At 36.8% G+C, this 17,770-nt stretch overlaps 1 protein-coding gene across 1 annotated transcript in view; it reads right to left on the reverse strand.

The window, feature by feature from the left end:
• Positions 1-1,833: 1,833 nt before the first annotated feature.
• The window catches only part of Setd3 (SET domain containing 3), a 130,637-nt gene continuing 114,700 nt past the window's right edge, over positions 1,834-17,770 (reverse strand). Inside the window, exons 7-10 of the mRNA XM_069832723.1 lie at positions 14,863-14,977; positions 10,031-10,358; positions 9,683-9,831; positions 1,834-8,729 (exon numbers count right to left, since the gene is read on the reverse strand). Of these exons, the coding sequence (XP_069688824.1) occupies positions 8,601-8,729; positions 9,683-9,831; positions 10,031-10,358; positions 14,863-14,977 (721 nt within the window). The 3' untranslated portion in view covers positions 1,834-8,600. The remainder of the gene's footprint in view (positions 8,730-9,682; positions 9,832-10,030; positions 10,359-14,862; positions 14,978-17,770) is intronic.

A 17,770-nucleotide genomic window follows, 5' to 3' on the forward strand; every position in this document is an offset into this window, starting at 1 on the left:
ACATGTTTTAAAAATCGTATGAACTACACAGTCCTCACATAGCCTTCATACAGCCAACATCCAACAAACACACACGTCTACATAAATTAAACTTGACAGCTGACTTGCACCTTATTACATATTTTACCACAACTACAGTATTTGGATACCGATTATAAAATCATCTTGGATGATTAGCATCACCGTCTAATTAAGCATATACTGCTAATTAACATAAAACAACCTAACATGGAAAATATTGTTGGACATTAAGACATCCATAATAATTTTGAACAAGCACCCAAGGCAAACCTACAAGATATACACCACGATGCATACACATATCTGAACAGAGGATAGACGTACATCAATAAGAAATAAGAACACGAACATAAACAAATTCACTAATATAGTTCAAATACTGTAATTGCATTTTACAATATGCAGTTCATTCCATTTTTATTTTTTATTATTTTACTTGTGAAGACTTGCAAACACATATACATATATTGTAATTTACATGTGTACTTTTAACTAGTTGATAATAAAGGGCAGTCACACAAGAATAACATCTGTATCCTAATGTTGGTTTTAATATGGTTTATGCTCGACCATGCCAAAATGTAGTAATTATACACCTGGTAGCAGACCTTTAATGCATGTCATTAAAGTAACCTATTCATTAAAGGTCAGGTCTTTCAGCCAATGACGACTCAGGTTACAACTGTTCAGCCAATGGCAGGTCAGCTTTCTATCGTTATAAAACCGCAAGTATCGATTATTCTCGGATATGCAATCGAAAGAGAATTAGCGAAAAGTCATGGAGGCTGGAAATCCAATACTGTCGCAGAAGGTTATGTTCTGTTACTGTAATAATTAGCGTTAATTGTAAATAATATTCAAATAAATTCAATTTGTCATCTCGTTTTTCAATGTCTAATTTAATTTCAGTGTTATCTCTGTAGGTTCTTATGGCCTAGCAAGGTCAATGTGGACATTTGTTCCTCGGAAAAACTCAATACTTTCGCGTCTGCGCACATCTCACAACATTGGTCAAGGTCAGATACAAAGAAAATTAATAATATCAAGTTAGAAATATGGTCGAGCATAAAAAGTCGTATGAAACTCGCCTATAATGGTAATTAAGAAGCTCATATGAAAATTATGAAACGAGCGCAAGCGCTCGTTTCATAAATATCCGTACTCGCTTCTTAATTACCTTCATTATAGGCTCATTGCATAATGTACTATTATTATTCTGTATGCTATTTAATATGTATTGTATTTGTAGAGACTAATGATATTGCTAGAGTGAATGTCGTATCTGATGATGCTGGCATAGTCCAACGAAAACGTTCATACGATTTTTAAAACATGTAATGTAAAGGTTTTGTACCTTACAAATATTGCAGTAAAGTCAGTGACTGAAAAATAAATATTTCTAATATATATTACAGACTTTTCTGAAAATCAATCAAAAATGGATTGCAAAATAAATATCTAGTGTTTTCCACTACAAATCACAACTTGAAAATTCACGAACATGTTGTCAAAAAGGTCAACTTTTTAGGAACTCAAGATATCTCATATGACTAGTGTAAAAGAAGTCTCTGTGCAAGTACAAGAAGCAAACAGATGTTAATATGCTTTACTAAATATCCTAAAAGCAAAATTATCTCAATAGAGTAAAAAATACCCAAGTACCGGTATTTAATAATGTATCATACCAGTACTCTTATATGTAATACATGGTCTTTAACCACATTGCATGAAAATAATTTAAAATTTCTAAAATGTGATTTTGATTAAAATATTTACAGGACTGTGGACAGACATAAAGAAAATTAAACAATAAAGAAATTCATCATTTTTATTAAGATATTAACACAGTTTTCAAAATTAAAACAAGACAGACACTCAGAACAATCAGACATGTTACCAGAACTCCAAAATGCGAAAAACTATAAAAAGATTTCAAGAACATCCATCAGAAAGAAAAGCTTCAGGTACATCCTGAAAGACTAGATATACGGTAGCGACAACTTAGAAAATTATTTTAAACATTTCCAATTTACTTATTAGAAAATGGCTTGCCAAGACAAGCTGGTTTGGAACTATTTTTTTAATTTCATACTCAAGAGCTTCCACAGCTTATAATGTTCTTTAACGATGATGATGATGATGATGATGATGATGATGTTGATAAAACAATGTTTTATTTTGAAAAAATTCTATGAATAGATTGCAATGGCTATATAAGTGTACTATCTGTAAACATTCACTCCTGACGACAAAGTTCGAGCCTGAAACATGCTTCGAGGAACAGGAAACTGATGCAAAGACAAATAACGTGCAGATTAGTCATGGGTTTGTTCACAAAATATTTTACAAGAGACTTGGTTTCAACATAGTGTGCAAAATGAGTCACAAAACATTTCACAGAAAGACACAAAAAAAAATGATATATCTTATATTGCAGCAACTATCTGGAAGCTAAATTTCGAGGTAGTGGAGCACTGCACATACAGTCCTGATCTCGCTTTATAAATCACCAACCTAGTCCATGCTGTTTCAGCATAGGACGATTGAAAGACATGGTGAATGTGATGATTGTTTTTGAAGCAAAACCAATTTTTTCTAAGGACATACAAATGTTTATGATGAAATTGAGCAAGATGCTGAAAAGCAGGTCGATCATGTTTAGAAATTACGTACTTTCTAAGGTTTTCAAGATTATATAATAAGACATTATAATAAGTAGATAATTATTGACTCACCCTCAAAATTAAATTTGAACTTTCGCTCCATTTCTATCAGTCCTGCAGTAATGGAAGATCTTAAAATGACATTTTTCGTATTACACAATTACGATAGAATTAACTAAGTTTCTGTACAAGAAAGGAGAACGCAAGTGTTCGTACCAGGTTAATGAATAGGCTACAATGTATCATGTGTCAATAGTCTTTATCCAAGAGGAATGTGCGTTTCCTTACGTATGTGCATTTAAGTTTATTTTCAAACTGATAAAAGTTTCATATTTTTCCTACAGCATGCAACAAAAAACTGTTCCCTTTTCTTCCCCCCCCCTTCCCACTAATTTTTAAAGACAATACAACTGCACGATGAGAACCACTTACTAATGTATTTACACAGCCTGCTCATATTGAAGCAACCTATATATAGTATTTTTTATGCATAAAGAGCCAGCCTGATGAGACATATGATACGTGTATCTGCACATATCAATATGCAAAATGAAAGCGCTAATGTTGAAAGCATTCTTAACCAGGAATTGAGTTTTGAATGACCTGTCATCTTATGCAATTTATTTCGAATAAATTAAAGAAAACTATCATCATTTGTCGACCTACAATTCTGATATTTCATGTGCATAATTTCTGCTGGAGAAAAGACTGTACATATACAGACAACAAACTTGACACAGAACAACTTTTTCGGTTATCAGGGAGACTGAAAATGTGTGTGCCAGTCAAAATATCGAACTCAATTTTGGCACACATCACAATATTTTCTCTTTGCGTGATAGAGTGTTAACTAATAGCACTCGGTTCAAAAAGTTTCCAGAATATATTTTTTTCGCTGAAATGAATAATGTTACGTGGTATGTTTCTGGTGTTGGCATCATTCATTCATGATGACCCTTCTGTAGAAGTTTCATGATCATAGTCATTGTTGTGTGGCAATTGGTTGTTGTGGTTTGATATTCGTTCGTCGCACTTCAGAATGTGGGATCATCATCATCCAAATAAGTATAAGACCCAAGGCCTGTTATGGTTTCAATGAGTTATTCTCGGTTCGCCTATTTTTTTTTTTTTGGATGGCCTAAAGATCTCTTCCCTTGGGAACGGTACTGAAGCATGGCTTTTGGAAGTCTATTCCAATTCATTCGTTGGACATGAAGTTTTTGCATGATATCCTCATTTCTTTTGTGGTCCAAGCAAATAGAGTAGTGCATCGATTATCCGAAACAATAAGGGGGTATTCGGATAACCAATCATTTACGAAAACAAATTGTACCGGTGTCATAGGAGCAGTGCGAAACAAAGAAACACTGATATTAAACACAAAACTGTACATACAGTATATATTTTGTATCATACGTCTTACAAGTAACACAGAAAACTGACTAGCCTAGTTTAACAAGTTCAAAACGGCCATTAAAGTAGGCCTACAGTTTAGGAAATGAAGTCCAATTTTTTTTTTTTTTTTTTTTTTTTTTGCTTCAGAGCTGAGACTCGCTTTTTTGCCACTAAATCTCGGAAACAGAGCTAGCTAAACTTTTACATGACACGTGTGCAAATTCAAATTTGCCGACTGGAAAGCTTTAGGTTAACTGATGTTTCGGTTGATAGGTAGAGTAAACGCAAGAAGAGCTTGCCACGGAAAGCTGCGCGAACTTTCGGAAATGTTCGGGTGCACTCGACCTTGCTTCGATTCGATTGGCAAACTGTCGTCAGTTCTCAGTCGTCTGCTGGCTTGACGTTTCGAGTGAGATTTATCACAGCGCATGTAACGTAACGTAAACCTTGTTGCAGAGTAACTAGTAACATAACATTGTTGAAAATACAGAAGCACGAATTCTTTTACATATAAAATCACTGAATGAAATGACAAAGATGTTATAAGAAATATGTGATTGATATTTGACATTGTAATAAAATACTAATAACTAATACTATGTGATTTTATTAAAATGTTCTGATAACTAGCGTGGTACTATGGTCGATTTATTTTAATCTGTATTTACTCCTTATGTTACGAGAGGAGCCTGTTTCGTTTTTCATACATTTATAAACGTTATAAATAATTCCCTAGTTTGACTGTGTAACGTTTCATTAGCACTTCCTAATTTAGAGCCAATGGGGGGCATTGTTAAGTACATAGAATGTTAAGTTATACAGAACTCTGTTATTGTACAAACACAGTTTGAACTCTATAAAAATCCTGATATGAGGGATAAAACCCAGAATATGTAACGCACACGCTGGCTTCTACCCGCTCTGCACAATACATTTCACGAGACGAACAGCTCAAGACCGCGCTTTCGAATGCGCCCTGTAATTAGCATTGCGTGATTCATAGCAGCCCTGTAACGAGCATGACGGCACGAGGACCGAATATCGTTCTCTGCGCATGAGTCAAATGGGCAAGCTTTCTTTGCGCTTCCTCTACTCGGATAATCGATGCTCTACTGTATTTCCTAGTGTAGCTCTCATAAATTTCATTTCACAGGCCGTTACTCTGCTGATATCCATACTTCTCATTGCTTCACTTCCGTAACATAGTTCAGGTCTAGATGAGACATTAAAGGAGCAGTCCGCGATAAAATTAAGCTGGCTTTAATCAAACACGTTTTTCAATCTAAGTAGAATGCAATTTGCCGCATGTCAATGCAAGACATGGTTCTTGAGTTACTGACTCCGCACAAATACTTATGACGTCATAGCCACTGAACTGATGTGATTGTGTAGTAGACCGAGAACATCTCCAAGTGCAGTGCTTTATATTAAATAATTTTCTCGCGCCGTAGTACACGTGAACAGAACTTGAGACTTAGTTGTGATTGAGTGAAGTCATATTTTGCTTTTCATTTAATCATAAAACAGCACATACCTACGTTGTGGTTTTATGTAGGGCTATTTTTCTTTATATGAACGATTTTGAACTACAGTAGACTAAACAGAAGAAATTATATCGTAATACAGTTTAAAATGCTGTGGTGTTGTGATTTTTCGTGTTCAGAGGGAAGAACAAAAGCACAACATGGAGAAGAGGTATCATTTCATGTATTTCCGAGCAGAGAAAAGTCACCGCAAATATTTAAAAACATGGGTGAAGAAAATCAACAGAAATGTTTTACACCATCGAAAACTGATATTGTGTGTTCTAATCATTTCCATGAAATTGATTGTGAGGAATCGTCTCTACTAAAAAGACGTTCAATGAAAGACAACAGAACTCCTACAAAAATGAAGAAAACTGCTGTCCCTTCCTTGTTTTTGAAAGGATAATCTCGCCAAGACAGTTCTGATACTACGCGCTCCTCTGCTTATAAATGAAAGAAGGTCGTCGAAGAAGCAATAGCAAGTTGCAGTGATGCACCTATAGCTGAAAATATTGACGTGTGTGTAGTTCTCGATGAGGCTGCAAATTCACAGGAACCTAATATAAACAAAGCTGTGCAGTGTGAGATAGAGTGCGAAACGCCAAGAAATGTGTGTGGTGAATCAGATGTGGGTGAGACAGAAACTGACTTAGATCTTTTCAAATAGAAGAAGAAACTTCAAATTCTAATTCATCAGGTTCCGAGGACGCTGCACATGAAACAGAAAGTAATATAGAAAGCCAAAAAGGTGTTTTTTGTATTCTGGTCAGCATTACAAATTTAGTTTCTCTTCTGTAATATTTGTCATTCTGCTGTTGGGAATGGATCGAACCTGGATCCAGCGATTATAATGCTCTGAAAAATGTTGTATGTAACCCTGCCCTTTTAAAAGACCTAAAGCAGACTAATCAGTTTTGTCACACCAGCAAACTTGAATCATATCATAACGGCAGATTGGTTTACACTCCTAAGAGAAAACACTTTCCATATGATGGAATGGTAAACAAGAACTATGATTGCGATAATGACCATAATTACAACGTGAAAAGAGATGTAACTAGCTCCAGACTCCAATACTCGAAAGTCACTAAACGATGGATGGAAAAGAAAACATACAGCAGGAAGGAAAACACGTGGAGAGAAGATATACAGAGGAATGTGTTGGAAGTGCCTAAACCGTATGACTCAACAACTATGGTGCAATAAAATAATATAAACCATGTACTAATTTATTGCTAACGTGACATAAACACGTATCTGTAGTCCTTTCATTACGAATATTTCACGTCTCGCATACATTCACTCACTCAGTGAAGGCGCTGACTTAGATTATAATGGATCGAAATATTAAACCATTTCAGTTTGAACCCTTACCAGACCCAAGTCGTTCTAATCACAGAATGGAACAGAATGGATTGTACACGGGATTTAAAGTGGGATAGAGTTGGGGTAAGTTATTATTATTATTATTATTATTATTATTATTATTATTATTATTATTATTACTGTTGCATTATATGCATGTGGTAGGTCCTAAGTGAGTTAATAATAACTGACTGTAACATATGAATCTGTATTTACTCGTTTTACACCACTGTATGTTAAACAGAACTACAATGCAGTCTTATAAAGCGATCGGTGGTTATGACGTCAGAGCTTGCAGTAAGACCTTTAATATTTCACAAACTAAAAGGCGTAGAGAGATGAGACAAACTATGTTAATCTAAGGATTACTTAGGTAAACGTCCTATAATATAATCAAAATTTAGAATTTTATCGCGGACTGCTCCTTTAAGAATGATTGAAGAGGCTAATGGTGAAGCAGCAATGAAAAAAACACAGGTCTATGCCTGGCAAGAACGTTTTTCTGAAGGTTGACCGGAGCACTGGTAGTCTTTGATACTCATACAGCCTTCATTCTGAAATGCAACAAACGAATATCACACAAACAACGCCAGTTGGCACACAACAACAATGACAATGATCATGAAACTTCTAAGGAAGTGACGTCATGAATGATGCCAATACCAGAAACAGAAGTATATCACATAACATTATTCATTTCGGCGAAAAAAATAAATTCCGAAAACTTTTTAAACCAAGTAAGTAAATAGAAATATTTGGGAAATGGACAGAGGGCCTAAAAACAATAAAAACAATTCGTGTAAATACACAGTCAATTTTGCACTTTTTTAAAATTACAGGTACTTCTTTGATGTGGGACTATATCTATGAACTCGCGTAAATATAGGGGCTACATTTTGGGCTATGTGATAAACGCAAATAATGACATAGGAAAAACCGCTACAATGACTTACAATGATGATACTATAATATTATTACAGAGCAAGGAGTCCCATAACGATAATGTGTAAGGAAGTCACGCGCACCTCTCCTCCTCATAGAAGATTATTCAACACTTGGACCACAATGTTAATCCTCTGTTTTATCAAATTCTTGAAAGTCATACACATTCCTGCCATGAGTGAATTAAGAAGAAAAAAATACCCGGATTTGAGGTTGTGAAATAAGATACAAAATTGGGACTACTATAGAATTAAAACAAATAGGTAACATCATTATAAAATATTGGCGTTTTCTCAAAAGAACCAGTAGTGGTGAACATGGGTGTAACTGTATCTTTTCAATGGTGCAATAGTTACAGAAAACCCATAATATTTGTTGTTAAATTACAACAACAATACAATGATGTACCTGAATTCTCCTGAATGATTGATTACAATACTATGTACATCTCCCACATTCTCTTCACTACTATCTATACACACAAAGTCATTCTGTGTCAGTGGGCAAGACGTACATATATATAAACAGGATAAACTTGTTCAGGCCGGCCCTGAATACATACCTCGTTATGCACATGTAGGCTATCACAAGACCACAATATCGGCTAAGTGTCTGTACAACCCCAACTCCTGCACTTTGTGGTTAGATCATACAAAGGGTCAGTTATCTCAGGATCTGATGAACTTCTTCAGGTCTTGATCCGCTGTTTCACATATTCTTCAGCTGCTGTCAGCAACTTTTTCTCTGTTATCCTCAACTGAATTGCTAGGCGAAAGCAAGGTGTTAGACCAGGATGTCTCAATAACTCGTAGTCTTCCTGTAACAAGGAAATTATGACTACAATATGTATATAGGTCTCGCAAGCAGGGAATACCGACGGCAGGAATGCGAACGAAACAATGCGCTAAGGAAGAGCGGGCGATAGGAAAGGTCACGAGGTAGCTTGAATGATATTCAAGAGTACATTCAGAAGAGAAACGACATCGATAGAATCACTCTTGCGTTGTGATAGTTACATTTTTGTTTTATTCAGTTCCACTGCTGTGAATAAGTGTGTTGTTCCAAGTGTGTTTATTTTATTATAATATGTAGTGATGGAGCGTTCCCTTTGCAGGTTATCATTATTTTATTCGTAAACATATGTTGCACGTTTAATTCACTTTGGATTGCTCTCTTGCTACCAGTTACATTCGTCACTGTTCGTTAACAGAAAACCACAATTTAAGTCACACAGAGTTAGTGTGCACTCAATGTTGGTTGCTTGACGGTTGTCAGCCCACTTTGAGGTCTGTGGATATAGAGGGAAAAATTGGATTGGTGTCTGGTAAAGTTCCCGGGTAGCTCAGTTGGTAGAGCATTGGTACGTTTAACCCAAGGTCCCAGGTTCAATACCCGGCCCCGGAATAATTTTTCCCTCGAAATCATTCATGATTTAAGGAGTTGGTGTGGGGAGGAAGTAGTGCGAGAAAGAAAGAAAGAAAAAGCAGATAGTAGGGGGAACACGGATGTCAATGGCAAGTGAAGTGAAGTGAGGGGGTTGGAATAGGTATGGGGAAGTGAGAGGTGACAAAGATACATTTAAAAGAGACATGTGTGGAAGAGTGAATTAAATAAGATAAGGTTTGCATAAATTGCGAAGTAATAAGGTAGGATGGCACTGTATGCAAAATATGTGAAGTACCATCTCGCCGAAAGAAATACTTAATGACAAAAATATATTACATATAACAATATTATCTATCTATCTTTAAAAACAGAATTCAAACTCACTTCCAGCATAGTGGTGTAAGAACGCTGAAGAAGATATATCCTAGTGAGTAGAAACTTCCACATCTTCGACTCCACTTCTGTCTCGAGGGCACAGTCAGGATACACAAGGTCAGAGCTGTGGTCACTAGACAGCCAATGCTTCAGATGTTCTGCCACACAAACAGTCACAATGTTACTAAATATTTCTAGAATAAAACTGACAGACTTATCAAACATTCTGGAGTTGCATATCTGCTCTATCAGAAAAGGAAATAACAGAAATCTGTTACAACTGTTACCCAAAGATAGTACCACGATGTTATGGCACCAAGACAAGTGTACAGCGATGTTTCAGAAATGTGTACAAACCTGGTCCCATGTTGAAGACTCTGAGGAATGCTAGCAGCCTGCCGTCGACTGGGTCTGGCCCCCTCTTAAGCATGAAGTCGCCATTAGCAGGGATGCCCAGACGATTCAATAGCTGTGCCCGTTCTGGCTGCAGCGGGTCATCTCGGCTGACACCCAGTTTCAGTCGCAGGCCGTCATGTTCGTTATCAGGGTACACGAAGCCATTATGCACAAACAGCTCTGAATTCGTTCTGGGCCCGTAGAAGATGAAGATCTGTTCCCCTGACTGGTAATCCCGACAAGCCAAGCATTCACTTCTGTCCCTCTCTGCACTAAAATCTGTGGACAACTGCAAAAGACATCACTATTTTACTTAAAATTAATTAATATCAATTTAAACAAACTGTAAGTTACTGGTACTTACAAATGGATTTTATCCAGTCCATACCATCCTATTCCACCTCCCTGAAATCCATTTTAATATTATCCTCCCATCTACGTCTCGGCTTCCCCAAGGCTCTTTTTCCCGCCGCTCTCCCAACTAACATTCTATATGCATTTCTGGATTTGCCCATACGTGCTACATGTCCTACCCATTTCAAACGTCTGGATTTAATGTTCCTAATTACGTCAGGTGAAGAATACAATGCGTGCAGTTCTGCGTTGTGTAAGGCCGGGTGCACACAGAATCAGACGCGACGCGACGTGGCGCGGCGCGACGCTACGTTTTGCTTTACAACGCCTCGCGACAGCTTAAAACTGTCTGATCGCGACAACTGATTTGCTGCCTGTGTGGGTTTGGAAAACTGGCCTAGGCTAGAATATGGCGTCAATAGTAGAGGCCTGTCTATATGAAAAATTCTATTGTATTTGCTTATTTCCTAAGGACGCAAGCTCCTAAAATTAAAATGTACTGCACAAACGTCATTTTTTATGTTTATGACTACTTCACGATTCACAATAAAGAAAAATAATATATTAAATCAATAATGAGTGATAGTTTAGAGCAGAAAATTAGGCTTACTACAAATTACACTGGTCAACGGTCATTTTGCGCCAGAAATAAAACTAACAAATTCTTAATAATTTAGACCTCCTGAATTAAAAAATAACAAGCAAAATGTTCCATCACTTCGGATTTTCGAGATGCACAATATGATTAATTTTCTATGCATTTTATTTAAAAATCACCGTATTTCGTGTGTAACTATTTTGTTTTACAAATGTGAAGACCCATTATGTGAAAACAAATGTAGTATATGTAGGGCACCATGTTAGAAACACTTGTAGAAAGGGAAACTATTTTATTGCCCTTCTACGAGTCTATTTCGAGGGAGTGAAACAGGCTCGCGGTATAAATTCACTTGAGTTTACCTGATTTTACTTGAGATGTGCATTTCTTTCACGGTGAGCTTAATTACATTACTGTAGTTTATATTTTGCAATATATCACCATGTCAAAACACTTCTAGAAGCGGAAATTGTTTTATTGGCCTTTTCGGTTCCATTTGGAGGGGAAGAAACAGGTTCGCCGTATGAAAACGCTTCAGTTTACCAGGATATTTCTGCGGTGTTAGTATTCTGTGTAGGACGTGTAGGCTATTTCTTTAAAGTGTGCTTTAATGATAATATTCAAAGTACGAATGGTTTATATGTGCGGATTTGAAGGTTGTAGCATTGCTTTTTGGAATGCAATTAGGCTACACAAAATTTTGCTGCTTTCTGTACGAATTGGACAGTCGCGCTCCAGATATTTTATTTTATTGGGTTATTTTACGGCGCTTTTTCACCATCTAGGTTATTTAGCGTCTGAATGAAATGAAGGTGATAATGCCGGTGAAATGAGCCCGGGGTCCAGCACCGAAAGTTACCCAGCATTTCCTCGTATTGGGTTGAGAGAAAACCCCGGAAAAAACCTCAACCAGGTAACTTTCCCCAACCGGGATTCGAACCGAGCCACCTGGTTTTGCAGCCAGACGCGCTGACCGTTACTCCACAGGTGTGGACTCGCGCTCGAGATAAGCATTATAAAATAAAACGACAATCACTAGAGCCAAGGAAGAAAAATGTTATACATCAATCCCTTGTACCTCAAAGCGAAGTAATTTTACCCCTTTTACACAATAAGTTAGGGTTAATGAAGAATTTTGTTAAAGGGATAAATTATAAAACTGAAGCATTTAAAAATATGCAGGAAAAATTTCCTGCTATTAATAATCCGTGGCGCTACACCCGTGAAGAGCCCAGCCCGACCAGCCGGCTGCTGGCCTCACGTCCACATGCCAAAACAGAGGTGGACGATCATCCAACTAGAATGGAGGTATCGTGTGGTTAGCACGATGATCTCCCCAGTCGTTATATCTGGCTTTCGCAACCGGCTTTCGCTACCTATCGTAGCTCCCCAAGTGCATCACGATGCTAGGTGGGCACCGGTCCCATACACTGGCCGAAATTACATGAGAAAATTTCTTCCCCCATGAGGACTCGGACCAGCGCGCATTCCTTAATATTTCCTGCTATTAGTAATTAAAAAATAAAAGAGGGAGTTCTCAATGGACCACAAATTAGAGAAATAATGGACAATCACTTCGAATCTTTGCTGGAAGGAAAAGAGACAGCCGTCTGAATTGCATTCAAGGACGTTGAATTAATTTTCTGGGTAACTGTAGAAGTGAGAACTATGAAGAACTAGTGAAAAATGTACTGTTGGCGTATTAAACTAGGGGTTGTAAAATTTCTCTGAAAATTCACTTCCTTCACTTACATCTTGACTTTTTTCCCGAGAATTGTGCGATTTCAGTGATGAGCATGATGAGCGCTTCCATCAAGAAATTTCAACTATGGAAAAAAGATACCAAAGACAATGGAATACCAATATGCTAGCAGACTATTGTTGGACTTTAGCTCGTGATGTTCCTGATGCCCAGTGTAAAAGAAAATGGAGAAAAAGAAAGCTGTAATCTTCTGAACAGTGAATATTTAGCCTTATTGTCATTATATAAAACAATATTTTGAATATATATAAATTCCAAAATTTCTCAAAAACCGTAACCAACAACTGTTTTTATTGTCATATTCGTATTCAGGAGGCTCAAATTATGTAGAAAACATATAGCACATGTCTAGCGCAAAAAAAAGTTAACATTTGTTACGCAGTGTTATTATTATAAATTATTTGTTACGCAGTGTTATTATTATACATTATTATTCACCTGGTGCTTTCATCTCATTTGCAATTTTTCACATATTTTCAGAAACCACATTATTCTCGTGATATTGTTTCAAAGATTGTACAGAATGTATCTCTCCTGTACTAAATCAACTAATTTATCCGCATCGAGCTCCATTACGAATAATATGCACTACACAACAATAGTATTTTTTGTAGATATTGAAAGCGTGCAATCATAGCCACTACTAACGCATGCGCAGTACACTGCCGCAATCAGTCTCCTCGCGACGAACTTCAAGCAGTCATTCGATGTTGTCTCTTCGTGTCGCCTTGTGTCTGCTCGCGACCGTCGCGCCGCGTCTGATTCTGTGTGCATCGCACCATAAGAAATCAATGGGAGACAAGTACCACGAGACAAAATGTCGCGTCGCGCCGCGTCTGATTCTGTGTGCACCCGGCCTAACTTTCTCCATTCTCCTGTAACTTCATCTCTCTTAGCCCCAAATATTTTCCTAAGAACCTTATTCTCAAACATCCTTAATCTCTGTTCCTCTCTCAAACATCTATGATTACCATCCAAACAAAAGTAAGAAATCTCTTTGAACTTGAAAATTATATCACTGTGTGCGTATCGAATACAGAGTCCAGATTTTAAAAACTAAGTTCTAAAAGCAGGCACATTTATCACATTATTTTTCGCTTTATAACTACTGAATTTTTATTTTTTTTATTTTTATGTTCAACTTTGCTTATGTTTCTAAACACAAAATAAATTAATGTTAATAATGCATTTTTTGTTTCAATTTGTAAATCATCTCGCGACATCCTTACCTGCCACACGGGTCGCGACCCACACTTTGAGGTATTTCAAATGTGGATACGGAGAAGAATGGAGTGTGTGGAATAGAAAGACAGAATAAGAAATAAAGCTGTGTTGGAAAGAGTGGGTGAAGAAAGAATAATGCTGAAACTGACAACAACAAAAAAATTGTTGGATCACTGGCTAAGAAGAAATTGCATACTGAGATTCACTGGAAGGAATGGTGAACGGGAAACAAGTTCGGGGCAGAAGAAGATATCAGATGACACACGACATTAAGATATATGGATCGTTTGCGAAGACAGAGGAAGGTGGAAAAGAGGGAAGATTGGTGAATGCTGGGTTTGTAATGAAGGACCTGCCCTTGGGCACAAAACTATGAATGAATATTACAAAATATTGTTGGATGGTGAAAAGACAACACATTTCTGGAAAATGCAGAACGGAGATAGCTACACCACATGATCCCATAAACTTCGATATAGTGGAAATCTAAATCTATTATTCAAATGGAAAGAAAGAAGGCCCCAAAAAATTAAAAACGTATTTAGTCCTTTCTCCTGATATTCCCAAATATCAAGGGTATCAGAAGTATTCAGAACCCAGTTATAATAATAATAATAATAATAATAATAATAATAATAATAATGATGATGATGATGATGATGATGATGATGAATGAAAATATTACAACTACAACCATTTGAAATCGTCTCTTAAGACAACATGCTTGTGAGAAGTCTTCAGGCAATTTCAACTGAAGAAAACTTTCCCTCTGCTTTCTCTTTTACCAAAAATTTAATAGAGAAGTTACATGACATTAAAATTATTGTAAATCCTAAAGGTCAGCACACCGCTTACCTTGCCATTGATGTGATTGCACATGTCCCACATAGGAATAAGAGCATTTAACATGGAACTACCGTCGCTGGAAGGCACAAAGTTCTGCCGCGTCATCACTGTTGACACTGCCCAGCTGTCAAAGAAAGAACCAATTTTACTTTCACTGCGTTTATTTTAAATGACACAAAGACATGCCCTTCTTTTGCTTTGGTCACTGTAAATATTTACAAAAAATCATACAGCATGAAAATACACAACAGTTCAGAAGTATTTATTCTGCAATCTTTCACTCAAAGAATTTGGATCAAGACACTCCAAGTAAGTTAACCTAATTGCATGAGACACAGTATGGCAACGCCGAGCAGATATTATTGACATTGAAATGAACCAAACTGATGGACTTACAGACGCGGTAACTCCTGCGGTACGATAGCTGTGTGTTTTAGAATAACGTCGTGCATTACACGCGTTATGTTACGTTCAAGTTCGTTGAGGCTAAGTTCGATATTCGCCCATGTTCGCTCTGCAGGAGGAGGCCTGTCGTGTTTGTTCCACTTTGTTATAAAAATATTCGCTTTCCTCCACTCCCACCTCTTCATATTTTTACCGCTTGAGGATTTTACCACAGCTCTTGCGATTATCTATCCAAGCCAAGAACCATATTAATGTATCACTACGTCGTAGTGAACAGAAAAGATCAAGTATAGATTGATGTATAGGTACAGGTTTCTTTTAATATAACATAATGGTTAATTACATTGCACTGATCTGAATTGATATAATATATGTAAAAATGTTAATTATAATGAAATATTTACGGAACTATATTTTAAAGCCTATCTTGGCTTTGGGATTCAACCAATCGCAGATCAGCCAGTGATGTCACATTGTTGTCTTTCTCGTTAGCCACGGCTTTTTTCTAGTATGGTTCTAGACGTTCATTTTTAATTTGAAATAAGACGAAATTTTTAATGTCTTGGCTGTCTCTCTCATGTTCGAACATCGCAGAACACTAGTCTAGACTAGGCAAGTCAAACTCAAAATCCCAACAGGGCCAAATAATCTGGGTGTAAGATCGTGTGGGCCACAACAAAAAGAAATAGTCATATTATGTAATATGTAATGTATTAGCAATATTTATTTATAGAAATACATAGACTATTGTTTGCTAGTAAGAAAAACAATAACACAATTTTTTTTTCCTCCCGATATACGTATCTGAGATCTCTTTTCTGTCACAAACCAATGTATAAAAACATTTCCATGTTTAATTTACGAACATACTGAACGAGAATCACATTCCAATTGCCCTCCTTTAATAAGCTAAGACCGAAGAGATATGCATCAGTCCGTCACTTAGGCGGTCAAGTTTGAGTCCCGGTTATGCCTGAGATTTTTCACTGAAAATTTCATATGATCCTTATGACGGACTAGGTCGCAATTGAGGGGTTTTCTCAGGCTTCTCCCCTTTTCCTCATGTTAATCTTCAGCATCATTCCGTTCGATTTTCATTTCAACCTTGCGTGTCATCTATGAATATCACTAATTAAGCTTTGGAGGATATCTTTATTTAATAAACTTATAAATACGGGTTACTCCACCTTCCACATAAATGTAAGGCTGAGGCTCCATGATAGAAACTTCAAATGTAAAATTTGTAGGCTAAGAACGCTGTACAATATTTATTGTCCCTCACATAGAAACATCGGAATATGTTGTATTAGACACGGACACGAGTTTTTGCGTGAATACGTCTCTCAGGATGGAATGCTGAATGTAAGATATCCGTTGCTTATATGTCCGTTCCCATTTGCGCTGCATATACATCGACATTGTTAAATTACTCTCTTCACTCAATTTCACTCACGAGTTTTTTCAATTTAACTTGACGACTGCTAATTGTTGTTCAATTTAGATTGTAGCCTAGTTCGCTACGAATCGTCTGACACCACTACGAACGTGCTATCGCTTCACATTCTCGAGTTATATTGCCTCGACTGCCGAGCGATACGTCAATTCGTGCCTCAAGTTCCCTCTACCGCATAATTCTAGATGGCGTCACCACAGTCTAGTATATACAGCGTTGCTTACGGTATTACACAAGCTGGCGCATAGCACGATCGAGAGTAGGTCTCTTTGAGTCATGACAATTTCTGCCGCTAGGCTCGCCTCTCTGCCCTATGAAATGATGAATAGTACCATTACAAAGCATTGTGCATCGTGAAAATTGTTCGATTAATTGTGCATTACTGATTGAGTACGAATATTATAAATATGCCAAGCATATTACAGTGTTATTTGAAGTTTGTTCAGCTAAGTTATATTCGAAAATTGTCTGTGTTTTGCTATGTGAAGAACTCTGTACCAACAGGTCGTATCTTTATACGTTAAGGTAAATGTCAAAGTTCTCTCATATAACAAGCAATGCTATGTTAAAAGTGGCGAATTGCATTTTCCGACTCTCGAATGATGTGACCCGAAATATAAAATAATTTCATGCATTGTTTCACTTACCAAGCATTACTGATATAGGCCTAATGAAAATGTGAACGACGTGATGTAAACATTGAAGATAATGTTGTTACTGTTTTCCCTTTCCCTTTTAGAAAATACCGACAAAAGTAATGAATTATCTTCATGCTGTACTTATTAGGTAATTAATGTGTATTTGTCTGTATTTTAGACCTGTGTATTGTTACGTAATTATCAGTGAATTAGGTTAGAGAACTTAACAAAGTTAGTATGAGATTAGGTAATGCACCTCAAACTCTAACTAATAATGGCTGCTGCCGAAATAGGCTGAGGTGGTTATCGTGTGAAACAAATTATATCTGGAATATCTAGTTTTATTATATACGGATACGTAAAGTTTTTTTTTTAGCATGTGTTTGTAATTTTGTGAGGTTATGTCTAGCCTAATTTCTTT

This window comes from Periplaneta americana, chromosome 8 (genome assembly GCF_040183065.1).
Source record: "Periplaneta americana isolate PAMFEO1 chromosome 8, P.americana_PAMFEO1_priV1, whole genome shotgun sequence".
NCBI lineage: Eukaryota > Metazoa > Arthropoda > Insecta > Blattodea > Blattidae > Periplaneta > Periplaneta americana.